This window comes from Phoxinus phoxinus (assembly GCF_949152265.1).
Source record: "Phoxinus phoxinus genome assembly, chromosome: 23".
Taxonomy (NCBI): domain Eukaryota; kingdom Metazoa; phylum Chordata; class Actinopteri; order Cypriniformes; family Leuciscidae; genus Phoxinus; species Phoxinus phoxinus.
Window position 1 is genome coordinate 6,269,933 of NC_136898.1, and position 15,088 is coordinate 6,285,020.

General features: G+C 35.0%; 2 protein-coding genes across 2 annotated transcripts in view; one reads left to right on the forward strand and one right to left on the reverse strand.

The window, feature by feature from the left end:
* Positions 1 to 15,088, forward strand: part of aak1b (AP2 associated kinase 1b) — a 75,674-nt gene that overhangs the window by 23,830 nt on the left and 36,756 nt on the right. The gene's annotated exons all lie outside the window — the stretch shown is intronic.
* Positions 750 to 14,857, reverse strand: anxa4 (annexin A4). Its single transcript, XM_079599961.1, has 13 exons — positions 14,574 to 14,857; positions 12,328 to 12,382; positions 11,165 to 11,252; positions 8,319 to 8,413; positions 6,999 to 7,112; positions 4,734 to 4,824; positions 4,532 to 4,611; positions 4,336 to 4,392; positions 3,228 to 3,321; positions 2,548 to 2,643; positions 2,401 to 2,459; positions 2,191 to 2,313; positions 750 to 1,053 (listed from the first exon to the last, which is right to left on the reverse strand). The coding sequence occupies exons 2-13, from the start codon at positions 12,334 to 12,336 to the stop codon at positions 994 to 996; spliced, it is 966 nt and encodes a 321-aa protein (XP_079456087.1). The 5' UTR covers positions 12,337 to 12,382; positions 14,574 to 14,857; the 3' UTR covers positions 750 to 993.

Here is a 15,088-nt window from a genome sequence, read left to right on the forward strand (position 1 = left end):
TATTATGGTTTTTATTCATATTTAGGATTTTTATTTTAGTTAAAGGTTTAGTATTTTTTTTTTTTTTTTAGGGGCCAAGCACCTAAGGTGCGGAGGCACCTATTGTTTTTTTATTATTAGTTTTTTATGTCTATATGTCTATATATATATATAATTTTTTTTCATTTTTAGTTATTTTAGTGCAATAAGCTACACTAAATGAAAATGAGAAATGTATTATTTCAAGTAACAATTTGTTTTTAGTTTTAATTAACTTTAAATACATTTTATTATAAATGACCAAACTACCAAGAAAAAGGATTTAATGAAATAAATAAAACAATACTTATTTTAGAGTAGCATTTAGTGTTTATTGCTAGAAAAATAACAAATGTTTTTAAAACTGTATGTCCAAAAATAAAATACAGATTATGTAATACTTTGTGCACAGTGCCACTTAGTGGTAAAAGTGTAAATACACTGCTTTTTGTCAGTAATTTCCCCATAATTCTACCAAGCCTCATGTGATTCATATGCTGCACTTGATTAAACTGAGGCATGTAGTCTGTGAGACTTCTAGAATCTAGAAAAACACAGAAATAGTCTCATGAGATCTCGTATGCCGATGCAAGCAACCATGAGCAATTACTATAATTGGGCCGAGTACACATAGATGTTGTACATTAAACAAATTATACTCGGAGTAATTAAACAAATGGACCTCAATGAGTGTGCTGAGATTAAAAAATGATCCAGAGAGACAACAAAAGATCAATACAGTCAATATGGGCTGTTCTTTTCTCCTTTTATTTATTTGACAAACTAAGATGTGCCAATCTATAAAGGGCTCCCATAAACTCCAAGGCAATAAACAACAACAAAAAGAAAAATCACAAATCTTATTTAAAACGTCACTGTTTGCTTTTAATAGGTATTACAAACAAGGAATGTGTTTGAAATGCAGAGGCCAGGTGTGAGGGAGAGCGTTTCACACTAATGAACGCGCCAGATGTGTTACTTTTCCCCGCCGCACAACTCCAACAGGATCTTACGGTAATCGCCCGATGTGTCCCCCTAGAAAACACACAGAACAGGGTTTCAGCATGGGGTAAACCAGCGGAGTGCTTGGGTCTGTAGAAAAGTTTAGAGAAAAACTGTAAAAACTGTTCAAAATGTATAAATAAATAATAATGTAACATAATAATATAAAATTATTATTTAAATAAAATTATATTTTATTATATTATAATTAGGGCTGTCAAAAGATTAATCGTGATTAATCACATCCAAAATAAAAGTTTGTGTTTACATAATATATGTGTGTATACTGTGTAGAATTATTATGTATAAATACACACACATTCATGTATATATTTAAGGAATAATTGCATTTATATACTGTATATACATTTATATAATTTATATTACCGGTATATATAAATATTTTATATATAAATATAACCAATTTTTCTTAAATATATACATGATTGTGTGTGTTTTTATATATATAAATAATTATACACAGTACACACACATATATTATGTAAACACAAACTTTTATTTTGGATGCGATTAATCTTTTGACAGCCCTAATTATAATATATTATATATTTCTCACATATATTTTTTTTATTTACTTTTTATTATATTATAATAATTTATACAGTAGCTGCATTTTAACTTTTAAGATGGGCCCTCGCATCAGCATCATATTTGAGGGTCTGCGGCATAGAAAAGATTGAAAACCACTGGGTTAAACGGTAGTACTTTTGATAAGGGATTTTAGCGTGTGTGTGTGTGTTTGTGTATCTGGAAAATTAGCTAAAATTAAAAGTTTGGCTTGGCTTGATTCCTCGTGGATTGTTTTAAAGTTATTGTAATATATGCTTTTAAAGGGACTCAAAAACGAAAATTCTGTCATCATTTACTCACACTCAAGTTGTTCCAAACCTGTATGAATTTCTTTCTTCTGTTGATGTCAGTAACCAAACAGTTGACGGGCCTCATTGACTTCCATAGTATTTTATTTTCCATACTATGGAAGTTAATGGAGCCCATCAACTGTTTGGTTACAAACATTCAAATATCTTCTTCTTCAAAGATATTTATACAGTTTTGGAACAACGTAGGGGTAAGAAGAATTAAAGTTTTTGGGTGAATGACTTTAATGGCTTTTTAGTCAAATGTCCTCATGAAACAGCGGTGTCCCACCTTTATAAAGGAGTGAAGGGTCTTTCCATACATCTTCAGGAACTCTGCTTTAATGTCGAGCATATCGATCTCTGCGCGAGCCACCATGATCCTGATCAGCACACTATCTGTGGTGCCTAAACCCTAAGAGAAACAAGAGGAATTATTACTTTAGCACCGGCCATATCCCTATCGTGTGCAAATATTAGATCAATTAGTGTTTTCATTTACCTTCATTGACTTGTAGAGCCTTTCAGCGAAAAATGCCGGCTTGTTTTTAATGCATTTCACTGTAAAGGTGAAGGACGCTTTTTATATCCAAGTAGGCAATTGAAACCATAAAAATGTTACTCACAATACTCAATACTCACAACTGACCTATTGCCAGAAATGCATCCTCTAGGGAGCCGGACATCTCTCTCTTGATGCTGTCTTCAATGTCCCGTCCGGAAACCTTCTGATACTCCTGAAACACTGGGAAAAGAACAGGGCTTGAGAAAATGTTGGACGTAATACTGCAGCGTATGTAAATTAAGTATGTGTGAATAAATGTGCAGTGATAAAGGTTTCAAACAATAGTACTGGCCGGACAATTTTGCATGTTCAATTCAATCATCATATAAATAAACAGCAATTTTGCATTTTTAAATAAAATAATGAGTTAATATAACAAATAATGTACATAATTGCAAAATATGATACTTGGCAAATAAATAAATGGACAAAGATTGTATACTGCACATATACAGTGTGTGTGTGTGTGTGTGTGTGTGTGTGTGTGTGTGTGTGTTTAACCATTTGATTTCAGCTTTAGTGAACCAAAATTAAATAAATTAAACATATATATATACTGTATATAGTAAAATAACAGTGTACTGCACATAATTTAAATAGACAGAATGAGAAGCAGTGTGAGGAACTATGTCACCACAAGGTGGAAGTAATGAGTCTACTTCATTGTCGCAGGGTTATTTCCCCATGCTGCTTTCTAAGATTACATAAGAACGATCACATAACTGGGAAGGAAGATTGGTGTTATTATCTGGTGGCACAGATACCTCGGAGTAAGTGATTTCTGTTTCTCACACACAGCACAGTGAGGAACTTGACCTCGTCTGTTCCCCATCGAGCTTCGCCCGCCTCGAAGATGTCCTGTGGGATAAACAATAGAGAACTTTACCTGAGCAATTTACTTTTTAACTGTTAATGATTAATAAACATCAGCATGACTACTGTGTGTCTAAGGCTGAACCCCACACAAAAGCAGCTCACTGAATGTATACAGAAACACAGCCATGGATAATTGTAAATATGGAGAATACAGCAGCTCCATTCATTCGAAGTATTTGCACACCTCAGCCACACATGAAAAAATATAACTATGTTACTGCGTTAGATAAAATATCAAAGCAAGGGGTGTTTGTTTATTTTAAGGAATGGAAGGCAGCAAAAAAACACTTTTCACAGCTGATGAATCAGCGCCGTCCGAACAAATGAATTGAATGAATCGGATCTTTTGGTAAATCAAAAAGATAAAATGCGACCAACGTGCTCCGAATACCGAACGAATGACTCTTATGAGCCGATTCTTTTCAATTAATCAAAAACATACAGCGCAACCACCAACGTAGTCCGAATCCCGAACGAACAACTCTTATTACCCGGATATTTAAGTGACCAGCCACCATGCCAGCCACCAGTCTAAACGATTCCCAAACGCATGACTTAATGAATCTGTTATTTGTATAAGCTAATCATCGTACAAAGTTGTGAGGGTGTAAGGCTAACTGCAGTTACTGGCTGGTTGTTCACATGACAATGTTGAACACTATGGGTTGTATTATATATATAGCCTATAATGAAATATGCATTTTATTGTTTGTATATTACTTCAATTTAATTTAAAATGACATTATAATTTAAAAATTATAATCGTTTTTTTTTTCTTTCTGTTTAAAGAGACTAAAAATGTGTTAATGAAACAATTAAGGAAGCGAAATCAGGAATTCAGGTTGATTGGGACACTTTTTTGTCCCATCATCTCAATGGCAAAAAGTGTACCAATTAACCTTAATTCACCCTAATATATGCAAAACCCATTACACCACAAAAATCGAACGTGTTTATTAGGCAGAAAGCTACAGCCAACCCCGTCAAAATCTTCACCTTTGCGTCCTGGACAGCCTGAGCCTCATCTACCTTGGTGCTCTCGTCACGCCCAGCCTGTAAGCAAAGCAGAAAAGACAATATCTATAAATCCAGCATGAAAAACACCAGGGGTCACACCTGCCCCGGCCGGACACTGTGGACGGCGAAGGTTTGCATGGCAAACAAGATAAATACAGGCGATTTGTTTATTTACCGAGAGTAAAGACACCAAGACCCTCTGGAACATTCCGGACGTGTCTCCGCAGATATCGTCTTCAAGACTCTTGTCATTCACTGTGATGACGTAAGAAAAGTGAATGAAAATAGTGTAATACGGGAAGAAATATATATTTTCACAGTATAACTTTCATAATGGAAAAGACTGTCCGTTTCCATCCATAAATCTTAGCATGTACCTCTCTTGTAAGTAGCGATGATTTCCTTAACCTCAGAATTGGTTCTTGAGGCCAGGATGTCAATGAGACAGGCCTCCTCTGTCCCGGCACCCTGGACACAGGGAAGAAAAGAAAATGAAGAATTCACCTAAAGCCATCAATACACAGTGACATTTTAAAATAGACTGACTTAAATAGTATTTGTAGTAACTTAGAACAACTACAGTGTACCACATAATTTACATGTTAAAGGGATAGTTCACCCAAAAATTTAACTTCGCCCATGATTTACTCACCCTGAAACCATCCTAGGTGTATATGACATTCTTCTTTCAGACGTATACAATCAGAGTTATATTAAAAAATGTCCTGGCTCTACCAAGCTTTATAATGGAAGTCAATGGGTATATTTTTTTGGAAGTCCATCAAAGCGCATCTATCCATGATAAAAGTGCTCGAAACGGCTCTCCGGGGGTTAATAAAAGCCTTCTGAAGTAAAGCGATGCGTTAGTGTAAGAAAAATATACATATTTAAAACTTTATCGTCTAAAATAACTAGTTTCCGGCAGACGGCCGTACGCAAGCATATAAAAGTTTTTTTTATCACGGATGGATGCGCTTTGATGGACTTTGACTTTGACATTGACTCCCATTATAAAGCTTGGAAGAGCCTAGTAATGGGCGATATAAACGATACAAAATTGGCCTACGACAGAGATTTTAATTCTATTGCACTATCGCGATAATGCATGTTGATGACGCAATCTACCCGCGAAATTTAGAGCCACGAGCTGCAACCGGCTGAAACGCATCATATTCGTAAAACCTTTTCACTATATTCTAATTTTGGGGTTTCATAAGCTGCTAGCCATAATATAAACATTAGGGCTACTTAAAGTCTCTGCAGCTAGTGTACTTTAATTTTATTTATCTGCAACATGTGGTGGAAATTTTAATTCTAGATGTGTTTTTACCTTAGATGTGTTTTTACCTTAGATGTGTTTCTACCTTAGATGTGATTTCTTTTACTTTAGATGTGATTTTTACTTTAGATGTGTTTCTTTTATTTTAGATGTGATTCTTTTTTGTTTTTGAATATATAGATATGACTAACATTGAACTTTTATTTACTCATAAGCATTTAAAGGAATATAATCATATAAGCTGAAGCACAATAATAGAATATGTAACCAACCTTTAATCATATAAGCTAAAGCACAATAATAAAATATGTAACCAAACATTTAGAGATGCATAAGTTAGAATAAGCTTGCAGGAACAATATGTTCTAAGAAGAACTAAGTAGCAAAAGACTATGTATACTCCGAGTGACCTTTTGTACTCCAAGTGTGAAGAATATATGTGTGTGTGTAGTTTTGTTCGAACTAAAGATAGGCAATAGGTGTGAAAAAAAAAAGCTGTAGCTGAGAGAGGGGATTTCTGTGCAGGCAGGGCATTGTTCTGTCCAGATAGAATTTATGTTTAGACGAGATCTTGAACACAGAAGTATACAGACGTTTCCTTTTAAGGTAAACGAGAGACAAGTCTTTATGACAAATGCAACCCACTCAGGATATGTTGGGGGTATATAATCTTGGCAAAAGGGACTGACCTTTGCCTTCTCATATCAGACGTTCTCTGTATGTGAATGCCAATTTCTTGCAAGAAATAAACTTTTGATACTTTGACTTTTCGAAGGTTCCACTTGTCTGTATTCCTCCTCACTTTTCAAATAGAATATTTTCCACAACAAACATTATGTTGTATAATTACAGTTTTGCACAATAAATGTTCTCAAAACTACATGCACTGTTTCTTTCTTTCTTTCTTTAAAAAAAAAAAACATTTAGCAGTTGTTTGGCTTTCCTTAGGGTCTGTGTAACCTGTTCTGAAATGATTGTTTTATTATAATTTATATATCGTGATATATATCGCTATCGCAAGAGGCTGCAATGTATATCGCAATATGGATTTTAGGCCATATCGCCCATCCCTAGAAGAGCCAGGACATTTTTTAATATAACTCTGATTGTATTAGTCTAAAATAAAGAATGTCATATAAACCTATGGCTTCAGGGTGAGTAAATCATGGGCTAATTTTCACTTTTGGGTGAACTATCCCTTTAAGTACAATAATGCATTTTTAAACGATGCAATGGTACATGTCCAAAACCCATATAATTCCTATATAGAAATATTTTTCAATTCAAACAGAGAAAGAAAGAAAATTGTCCCTGATTTTGAAAAATAAAGCACAGTACATTTCCCCGCTCTGTCCTCACTAACCTTGATGGCGTTTCTCAGCTCATATGCGTCGTACACCGGGCCGGGCATCATCAAGCCAACCACTACCGACTCAAAGTTTCCAGTGAGCTCTGACTTCAAGCAGTCAAGCAGTTCCTGAATGAGGGTTTAACATATACTGTTATTTACCACATGCTTTTAAAAACTCCAGTGCAGAAAAGCTTAAAATTAGAATATTTCTTCTTAGACACATTCATTCATGCTTTAAGCCACAAGGTTACAAATCTAACATCCCAGAAGGAAAAAGAAACCAATGGATTTGCTGTTGGGAAATGGTGTTTTGTTGACAAAATGGTGTAATCTCTGCTGTGAGAGCTGGGTGGGGAAGGCATGTCGAGTCCACGAGACCGTCCTGAACACTGTCCAGAACTTCCCCCACAATGACTCACACTTTCTTGCTCTACAGAGAGCGCTTTAGTCACTCAAAGTTTCCATTAACATACGCATCGAGACCTGACTGTGACTTTCACTGACCGAGTTACAGAGGGTTTACAGATTAACAGAAGACAACCACCTGGAAGTACAATAAAAGCCAGTGCTGCATTCTTTATTATAGTCGGTTACGATAACAGTCATAAAGCAGGGATGTCTCCTAAAAGACAGTTTGTAAATTGCATGGACTCTCTGTTCCCTTAGTGTGAATATTGACATGAAGAGTTAATGATTGAAGTCGACAGCATCTGTTATCAGTGACACATATTCTGCTTTGTCTATCTTCGTTCTGGCTACAGTATCATCAAGAAATGTCAACACTGTTATCTAATCTCCTCGTGAACCAATGTGTTTAATGTAAATACAAACTGATGGCTGCTCACCCTGCCATTAGGACCTTCCGCAAAGATGAGATAAGATAGCAACAACAAGTTTCCCTAATTTTGTTCCATAGTTAGATCTGTTAATGTTAGGCCACTGTTATTTATAGGTCTCATGCACAACAAACTTCAGGTTGTATCGCTTCCGGTTCAGGTCTTTAGTATGTGCTTTGTTAAATATAGAGCCTTCAAATGAGCAAGCAAAGATGAGCATAACCAACATCCGTCGCATATGCTGATCGATACCTAAAAATTTTTTCTTCTTCTCACTAACATTCAGATGGTAAAATTTAAAAAATAGCCAACGATTTAAAAAAAAACTAGCTAGGATAGCTACATGGTTTCCTTAAAATACCATATTATTCTCTGACAAGTGGATGCGAAGAGACCCGTTTTCCTGTTTGTTCATGTGACGTTCGGCATAAAGCCCATTGCAAGTGAGAGAATGATGGCTGTTAATGAGGCAAACGTAAAGAATGGAGTGTGTTACCTTTCCCACGCTCTGTTTGAAAGCTTCCTTGATTTTTATCCTTTGTGCAATAGTGCGATGAGCGAAGATCTCGATGAGAGCCGCCTCGTTGGTTCCTGAAAGTATATCATTACAAGAAACAGTTAATGCAAAAATCACATTTCAAAGCAATAATTTAACCATTTTGAGATTATCAGCATAAGCGGATAACGGCATCCCTTTCACCTTTAGTCATCTTCACCAAAACACATTGATAATGGATAGTGTGGTTTTAAATGTGCCATTACATCTATATAAAATACATTATATTATAATTATTACATATATAATAAATAATGTTGCATTTTTTGAAAGTGTCTTATGCTCACCAAAGCTGTATTTATTTAATCAAAATACGATAAATACAGTGATATTGTGAAATATTATTAGTATTTATAATAACTATATTTAAAAAAATATATAATGTCATTTATTCCTGTGATGTCAAAGCTGAATTTTTAGCATCATTACTCCGTCTTTAGAGTCACTTAATTCTTCAGATTTTAATTCTTAATTCTTCAGATTCTTGTTATTATCAATGTTGGCATTATCTTATTATCAAACAGTTGTGCTGAATAAGAACAGAATGAACAGAAAGTTCAAAAGCATTTATTTGAAATAGAAGACTTTTGTAACATTGTAAATGTTTATATATATTTAATTTGTATTTGATATATACAGTCATGTGAAAAAGAAAGGACACCCTTTTGAATTGAGTTAAAAAAAAAAAAAAAAATGATCTGGTCGTTAGCAGGTCTTAAAATGAGGTGAATACAACCACAGATGAACAACAACACATGACACAATACACCGTGTCATAAAGCCAAAATGGAGAAATCATGTGTAACAAACTACCGGTAAGTACACCTTTTGATTCAATTGCTTTTAGAGCCACCTTTAGCAGCAATAACTTGAAGTTATCATTTTCAGTATGAATATTTGACCACTCTTTTTTTTAAAACTTTGTTTAATTTATTTGTGGTTTGTGGGAATTTGTTTATGCACAGTCCCACCACAGCATTTCAATCTGGTGGAGGTCTGGACTTTAACTTGGCCAGTGCAACACCTTGATTCTTTTCTTTTTCTGGTGTAGATTTCCAGATGTGCTTAAGATCATTGTCCTGTTGCATGGCCCAATTTCAGCCAAGCTTTAGCTGTTGGACAGATGGCCTCATATTTGACTTTAGAATACTTTGGTTTACATAAGAGTTCATGGTCGACTGGTCCAGGTCCTGTGGCTGCAAAACAAGCCCAAATCATCATCACCCCTTCATTATGCGCTGTGCATTATGACCAAACATCTTTACTTTTGTCTCGTCTGTCCAACGTTCCAGAAGTCTTGTGGTTTGTTCAGATGCAACTTTGCAAACCTCAGCCGTGCTGCCATGTCCTTTTTAGAGAGAATAAGCATTCTCCTGGCAACCCTTCCAAACAAGCCATACTTGTCCTGTCTTATTCTAATCGTATTTTCATGAACTTTAACATTTAACATGTTAAGTGAGGCCCGTAGAGTCTGAGGTCTTGGGTGTTTTTGCAGTTTCTCTGAGAATTTGCTGGGATGTCCACTCCTTGGAAGATTGGCAACTGTCTTGAATGTTTTCCACTTGTGAATAATCTTCCTTACTGTAGAATAATGGACTTCAAATTGTTTGGAAATGGCCTTCCATCTTGCTTCTCTAAGATCATTGCTGATGTCTTTTTTCCTTGACATTGTGTTAACACACACCCAAAGGCTCCAGACCAGCAATCTGCCAAAACTTCTGCTTTTATAGAGGTGATCACACTTACTGAGGATCAGATAATGAAAGGCATTTGATTATCAGCGCCCGACTGCTACTTGCCCTCGTAATTCCTATGGAGCAGTAAGGGTGTACTTAGTTTGTCACCCATGGCTTCTCCATTTTGGTCCTAGTTTTTGTTAAATAAATAATGGCACGGTGTAATATGTCATGTGTTGTTGTTCATCTGAGGTTGTATTCACTTAATTTTAAGACCTGCCAAGGACCAGATGATTTGTTATTATTATGTCCTGATACATAAAACCATCGAATTAAATAGGATGTCCCATTTTCACATGACTGTATATATATATTTTTTTGTTTTGTAATACATTAAATTGTTTATTCTGCAGAACTTCTCCTTTTACTTTCACGTTCCATGGAAGTGATTGCACAATTTCCATTTCTGCATAAATTTTTTTGAATTACAAGCTTATTGGTATTACTAGGTTATTGGTATTATTAGGCCTCAGGCTGGAAATCACATGCTTGATAGTAAAACTGCAAGAGATACTTCTTTCTTTTTTGTGTGTGCACTGCATTTTACATTTTTGACACTTTCAGAATTATGTTCACAGTTATTTAAAGTATCAAATCGCATGTTTCTCATAACTCACTTTAGGCCAACACGTGACTCTGTGAATAACAGCACCAGTGTGAGTGTGAGTGGTGTTTTGTAATGTTCCTCACACTAAAATCAGCTGATGTCCATTAAACTAGAAAGCTGCGTTCTCATCATAATGCCAAGCTCTAGTCTAAACCGATGAGGAAACACCTTTTCGGTTACAGGACAATTGCCAGAGACTTCTCTTTTTTTGGATCAAAGCAGCTGAGGTGTCAGTGCTGGTAACAGCTTGCAATTTTAACTGGAAATGAAGAGCGAGTTAGTTCTCTGATCTGTCTGTTAAGACACTTAATGAGGAATGAATGCTTAGACATCATTTAAAATGCAACCAGGGGGTGATTCTCGTTTTATTCAAATAGGCAGAAAACTCGATCATGTAAATGCGCTCATCTCCAAGTCCGGTTCTGATTTGTCTGATCACTTACCAGCTCCTTTCATAGCACCATAGATTTTCTGGGCATCTTCCTCTGGCTTGAAGCCTGATGCCTCAGTCACGGTTCCACGGTTGCCCAACTACAGCAAAAAGAAGAGAGAACAGCACCTTTACACAGAGAAGTGTAAACTGACACCTATAAATTTAAATTTGCTGTCACAAGGCTGCTTGACAACTCGCATATTTTTAAGATCAGATTGTGTCAAAGGAAAAGCATAAATGTGAAAAATTAAATGTAGAGTATCACTCAAAATCTTTGACACACAAAGTTTGGGGTCGCTAAGATTTTTTAAATGCTTTAAAATCCCTTCTGCTCACCAAGGCTGCATTTATTTTGATCAAAAATACAGTAAAAACAGTAATATTATTACTATAACTGTAAATAACTGTTTTCTATTTTAGTATATTTCAAAATGTAATTTATTCCTGTGATGCAAGGCTGAATTTGCTCCAGTCTTCAGTCACATGATCCTTCAGAAATCATTCTAATATGCTGATTTGCTGCTCAAGAAACATTTCTTTATACAGTCAATGTTGAAAACCGTTGTGCTGCTTAATATTTGTGGAAATCATGAGACATTTTTTTTTTCAGGATCCTTAGATGAATAGAAAATTGAAAAGAACAGCATTTGTTTGAAATAGAAACGTTTTGTAACATTATAAATGTCTTTACTATCACTGTGAATTTCATGCATCCTTACTGAATAAAAGTATTAATTTATTTAAAACAATCTTACTGACCCTAAACTTTTGAACAGTAGTGTACTCATCCTCTATTGTGATGTTTTTCCACATAACTATTTTCCATTATTTGAGAATTTAAAACTACAAAACTAATTTGACGCATTTAAGCAGAAGCCTTTATGTTAAAAGGTTTACAAGATCCAGAATTTTGACTGGCAAAAAATGAGAATTAATGAGAGAAAGCCACTTTTATTTGACTCCAAATATATGTGATCAAATAAATTGCCTTTGAATTAGCCAGAAGTGTGAATAAACGCGTCAGTGTTTCAGACATTCTCATGCAAATGGTAAATAGCGAGATGGCGGTAACAGTGTATCTTTATAACTGCCCATATTGGAAATGTAATGTAGATGTGCAATTTAATTGTAGAAATCTTAAATCTCTCTTTACATTCAAAATACTTTTCTTACCGCTGCCATTGTGATGGAGGAAAGGTTTCAGTCTGGAGATGAAGAGATGAGAACACTAAAGGCAAGATATACAAAATAAGCATTAAAGTCATTAGGCAACCTTCCATATAAAACACAAATACATTTTTACACGGTCAAAATGCAAAAGTGGTTGGTTATAATACATTTTGAAATCTCATTCACAAAAACATTCACAAAGCAAAAAGTTTTATTTTTGACACATACCGGAAAAGTGACACATTCTGTGATCTTTTTGCTTGAATAATAAAAAAACAACAAGACTGCATTTCCCAAAAGCTTCCTAAATCGATCATTTGTGCCAGTGGGTTCTGCGATCTATTACACTTGCAAAGCTTATGGGAAACTGTGATGGAAATTTTAATTCTAGATGTGTTTTTACCTTAGAGGTGATTTCTTTTACTTTAGATGTGTTTCTTTTATTTTAGATGTGATTCTTTTTGTTTTTGAATATATAGATATGACTTGTATTAACGTTGAACTTTTATTTACTCATAAGCATTTAAAGGAATATAATCATATAAGCTAAAGCACAATAATAGAATATGTAACCAACCTTTAATCATATAAGCTAAAGCACAATAATAAAATATGTAACCAAACATTTAGAGATGCATAAGTTAGAATAAGCTTGCAGGAACAATATGTTCTAAGAAGAACTAAGTAGCAAAAGACTATGTATACTCCGAGTGACCTTTTGTACTCCAAGTGTGAAGAATATATGTGTGTGTGTAGTTTTGTTCGAACTAAAGATAGGTAAGAGGTGTGAAAAAAAGAGCAGTGGCTGAGAACGGGGGATTTTTGTGCAGGCAGGGCATTGTTCTGTCCAGATAGAATTTATGTTTAGACGAGATCTTGAACACAGAAGTATACAGACGTTTCCTTTTAAGGTAAACGAGAGACAAATCTTTATGACAAATGCAACCCACTCAGGATATGTTGGGGGTATATAATCTTGGCAAAAGGGACTGACCTTTGCCTTCTCATATCAGACGTTCTCTGTATGTGAATGCCAATTTCTTGCAAGAAATAAACTTTGATACTTTGACTTTTCGAAGGTTCCACTTGTCTGTTTTCCTCCTCACTTTTCAAATAGAATAATTTCCATAACAGAAACCCAGCCCAGTTTGTTTGGGTTTTGAAATTTAATGAGTGGAACTGAGCTCTTAATAACAGGGTTAATGACACTTTTAAATAAATTATAACTTTGGATGCCTCAAGCAAAATGGTTTCCACTTTACTATTCAGCTCATTAAACAGAAGAGGCTCAACCGGTAATTAACAGCCTTCTGCTCGGAGTCGGTATCAGTTTCTCATTCAAACAATCACTTGCAACCTTTTGTTGTAAGGTTTTGTTGCAAACCCCAAAAGACCTCGTTTAAAACCAAGAAACAGTTGACATGCGGTCTTTCATTTTTCGCCTCATTGTATTCTAACATTGGCTCTATGACGATATAATGCATCATTTAATGATCTTTTAATAATTTATTGAACATGCTCTATATTCAAAGGGCCCGTTGACACATGCAGTGCAACTTTGACACTATTCAGAAACCTCTTTTGATTTTGAGTCACATTATCAGAGATTAATTCATTGACACTCACAACATATTTCAGTATTTGACATCTCAGCATGTTTCTACCAGTGTATTCTATTCTGCAAATTAGTGCCCAGAGCTCATAATATCAGGCTACATAACTCAGTTGTAGCTGAAGTTATGATTTATCAACTAATTATCAACTAAATAAGATTCCTCTGAAGACATTAAAACAGAAACACTAACTTTTGACACGAAAATTACTATTAGATATGAAATGTTTGAGTTCATATTGAAATCTCTATTTTTTCTTTCTTTCCTGTGAGACCAAGTAGGTCATTGTCATGTATGTAAAACATGCGGTGTAATTTATTTGCAAAGCAAAGCCATATGACTCATTGTATTTTAATGAAAGCCACATATCGGAGGATCATGTTGAGCTGTACTACAGTCACGTGACAGGAATATGGGCGTTTAGTGCTCTCGCAAAAACGTTAGGATAACACTTCATTTTACAAGCTTCATTTCACGACTACTTTTTATTTCCATAACATGATTTTCATTCGCCTATTAAATGAGAAAATGAACGTCTATAAACGTTCGTTATAGAGCGAAAAGAGACGAGGGGTATCATGAAAGCACTCAAAGTTTTCTATTAAAGTCTATAAAATTCTATATAATGTGTCTTACCTGAAGCGCTGGATTCAACGAGATGCGCGAGACCCGTCACTCTAAATGCGGAGGTCTGCGGGAATGTTTCTGAGTTTTGTTTCCAACTTTAATGGGTGTTGGCTTGTGTGGAGTACTTGAGTCGTGTTACAGTTCCTTATTTACGGCCCCTCCTCTTTATTTTACGTTGAGATGAATGATTGAACAGTTCATAACCCGAGCTGAAACTCACTTGTTGACTTATCCTTACTGAAGCTTTTGAACTCTGTAAAAATGTCTCAGCTAACCATGCCTTTAATTGCTGTTTGTTCTAAACGTTGAGGTAAAGTTTAAAGTCGTGCATGTTTTAAGTAAAATTTTAGTGACATTAAAGAAAATTTAAAACATGCACGAGTTTAAAGGGATAGTTTACTATAAAATGAAAATTTTGTCATTACTCACCCTCAAGTTGTTCCAAACCTGTGAGTTTCTTTCTTCTGTTGAACACAAAAGAGGATATTTTAAAGAATATAACCAGACAGTTAACTGCACCTATT

Excerpts from the sequence above, each read along its gene's own strand:
- anxa4 (XM_079599961.1), bottom strand. Across the intron at positions 7,113-8,318 it reads TCAAACAGAGCGTGGGAAAG|GAACTGCTTGACTGCTTGAA; the intron begins GTAACACACTCC and ends ACCCTCATTCAG. Across the intron at positions 4,825-6,998 it reads AGCTGAGAAACGCCATCAAG|GGTGCCGGGACAGAGGAGGC; the intron begins GTTAGTGAGGAC and ends CCCTGTGTCCAG.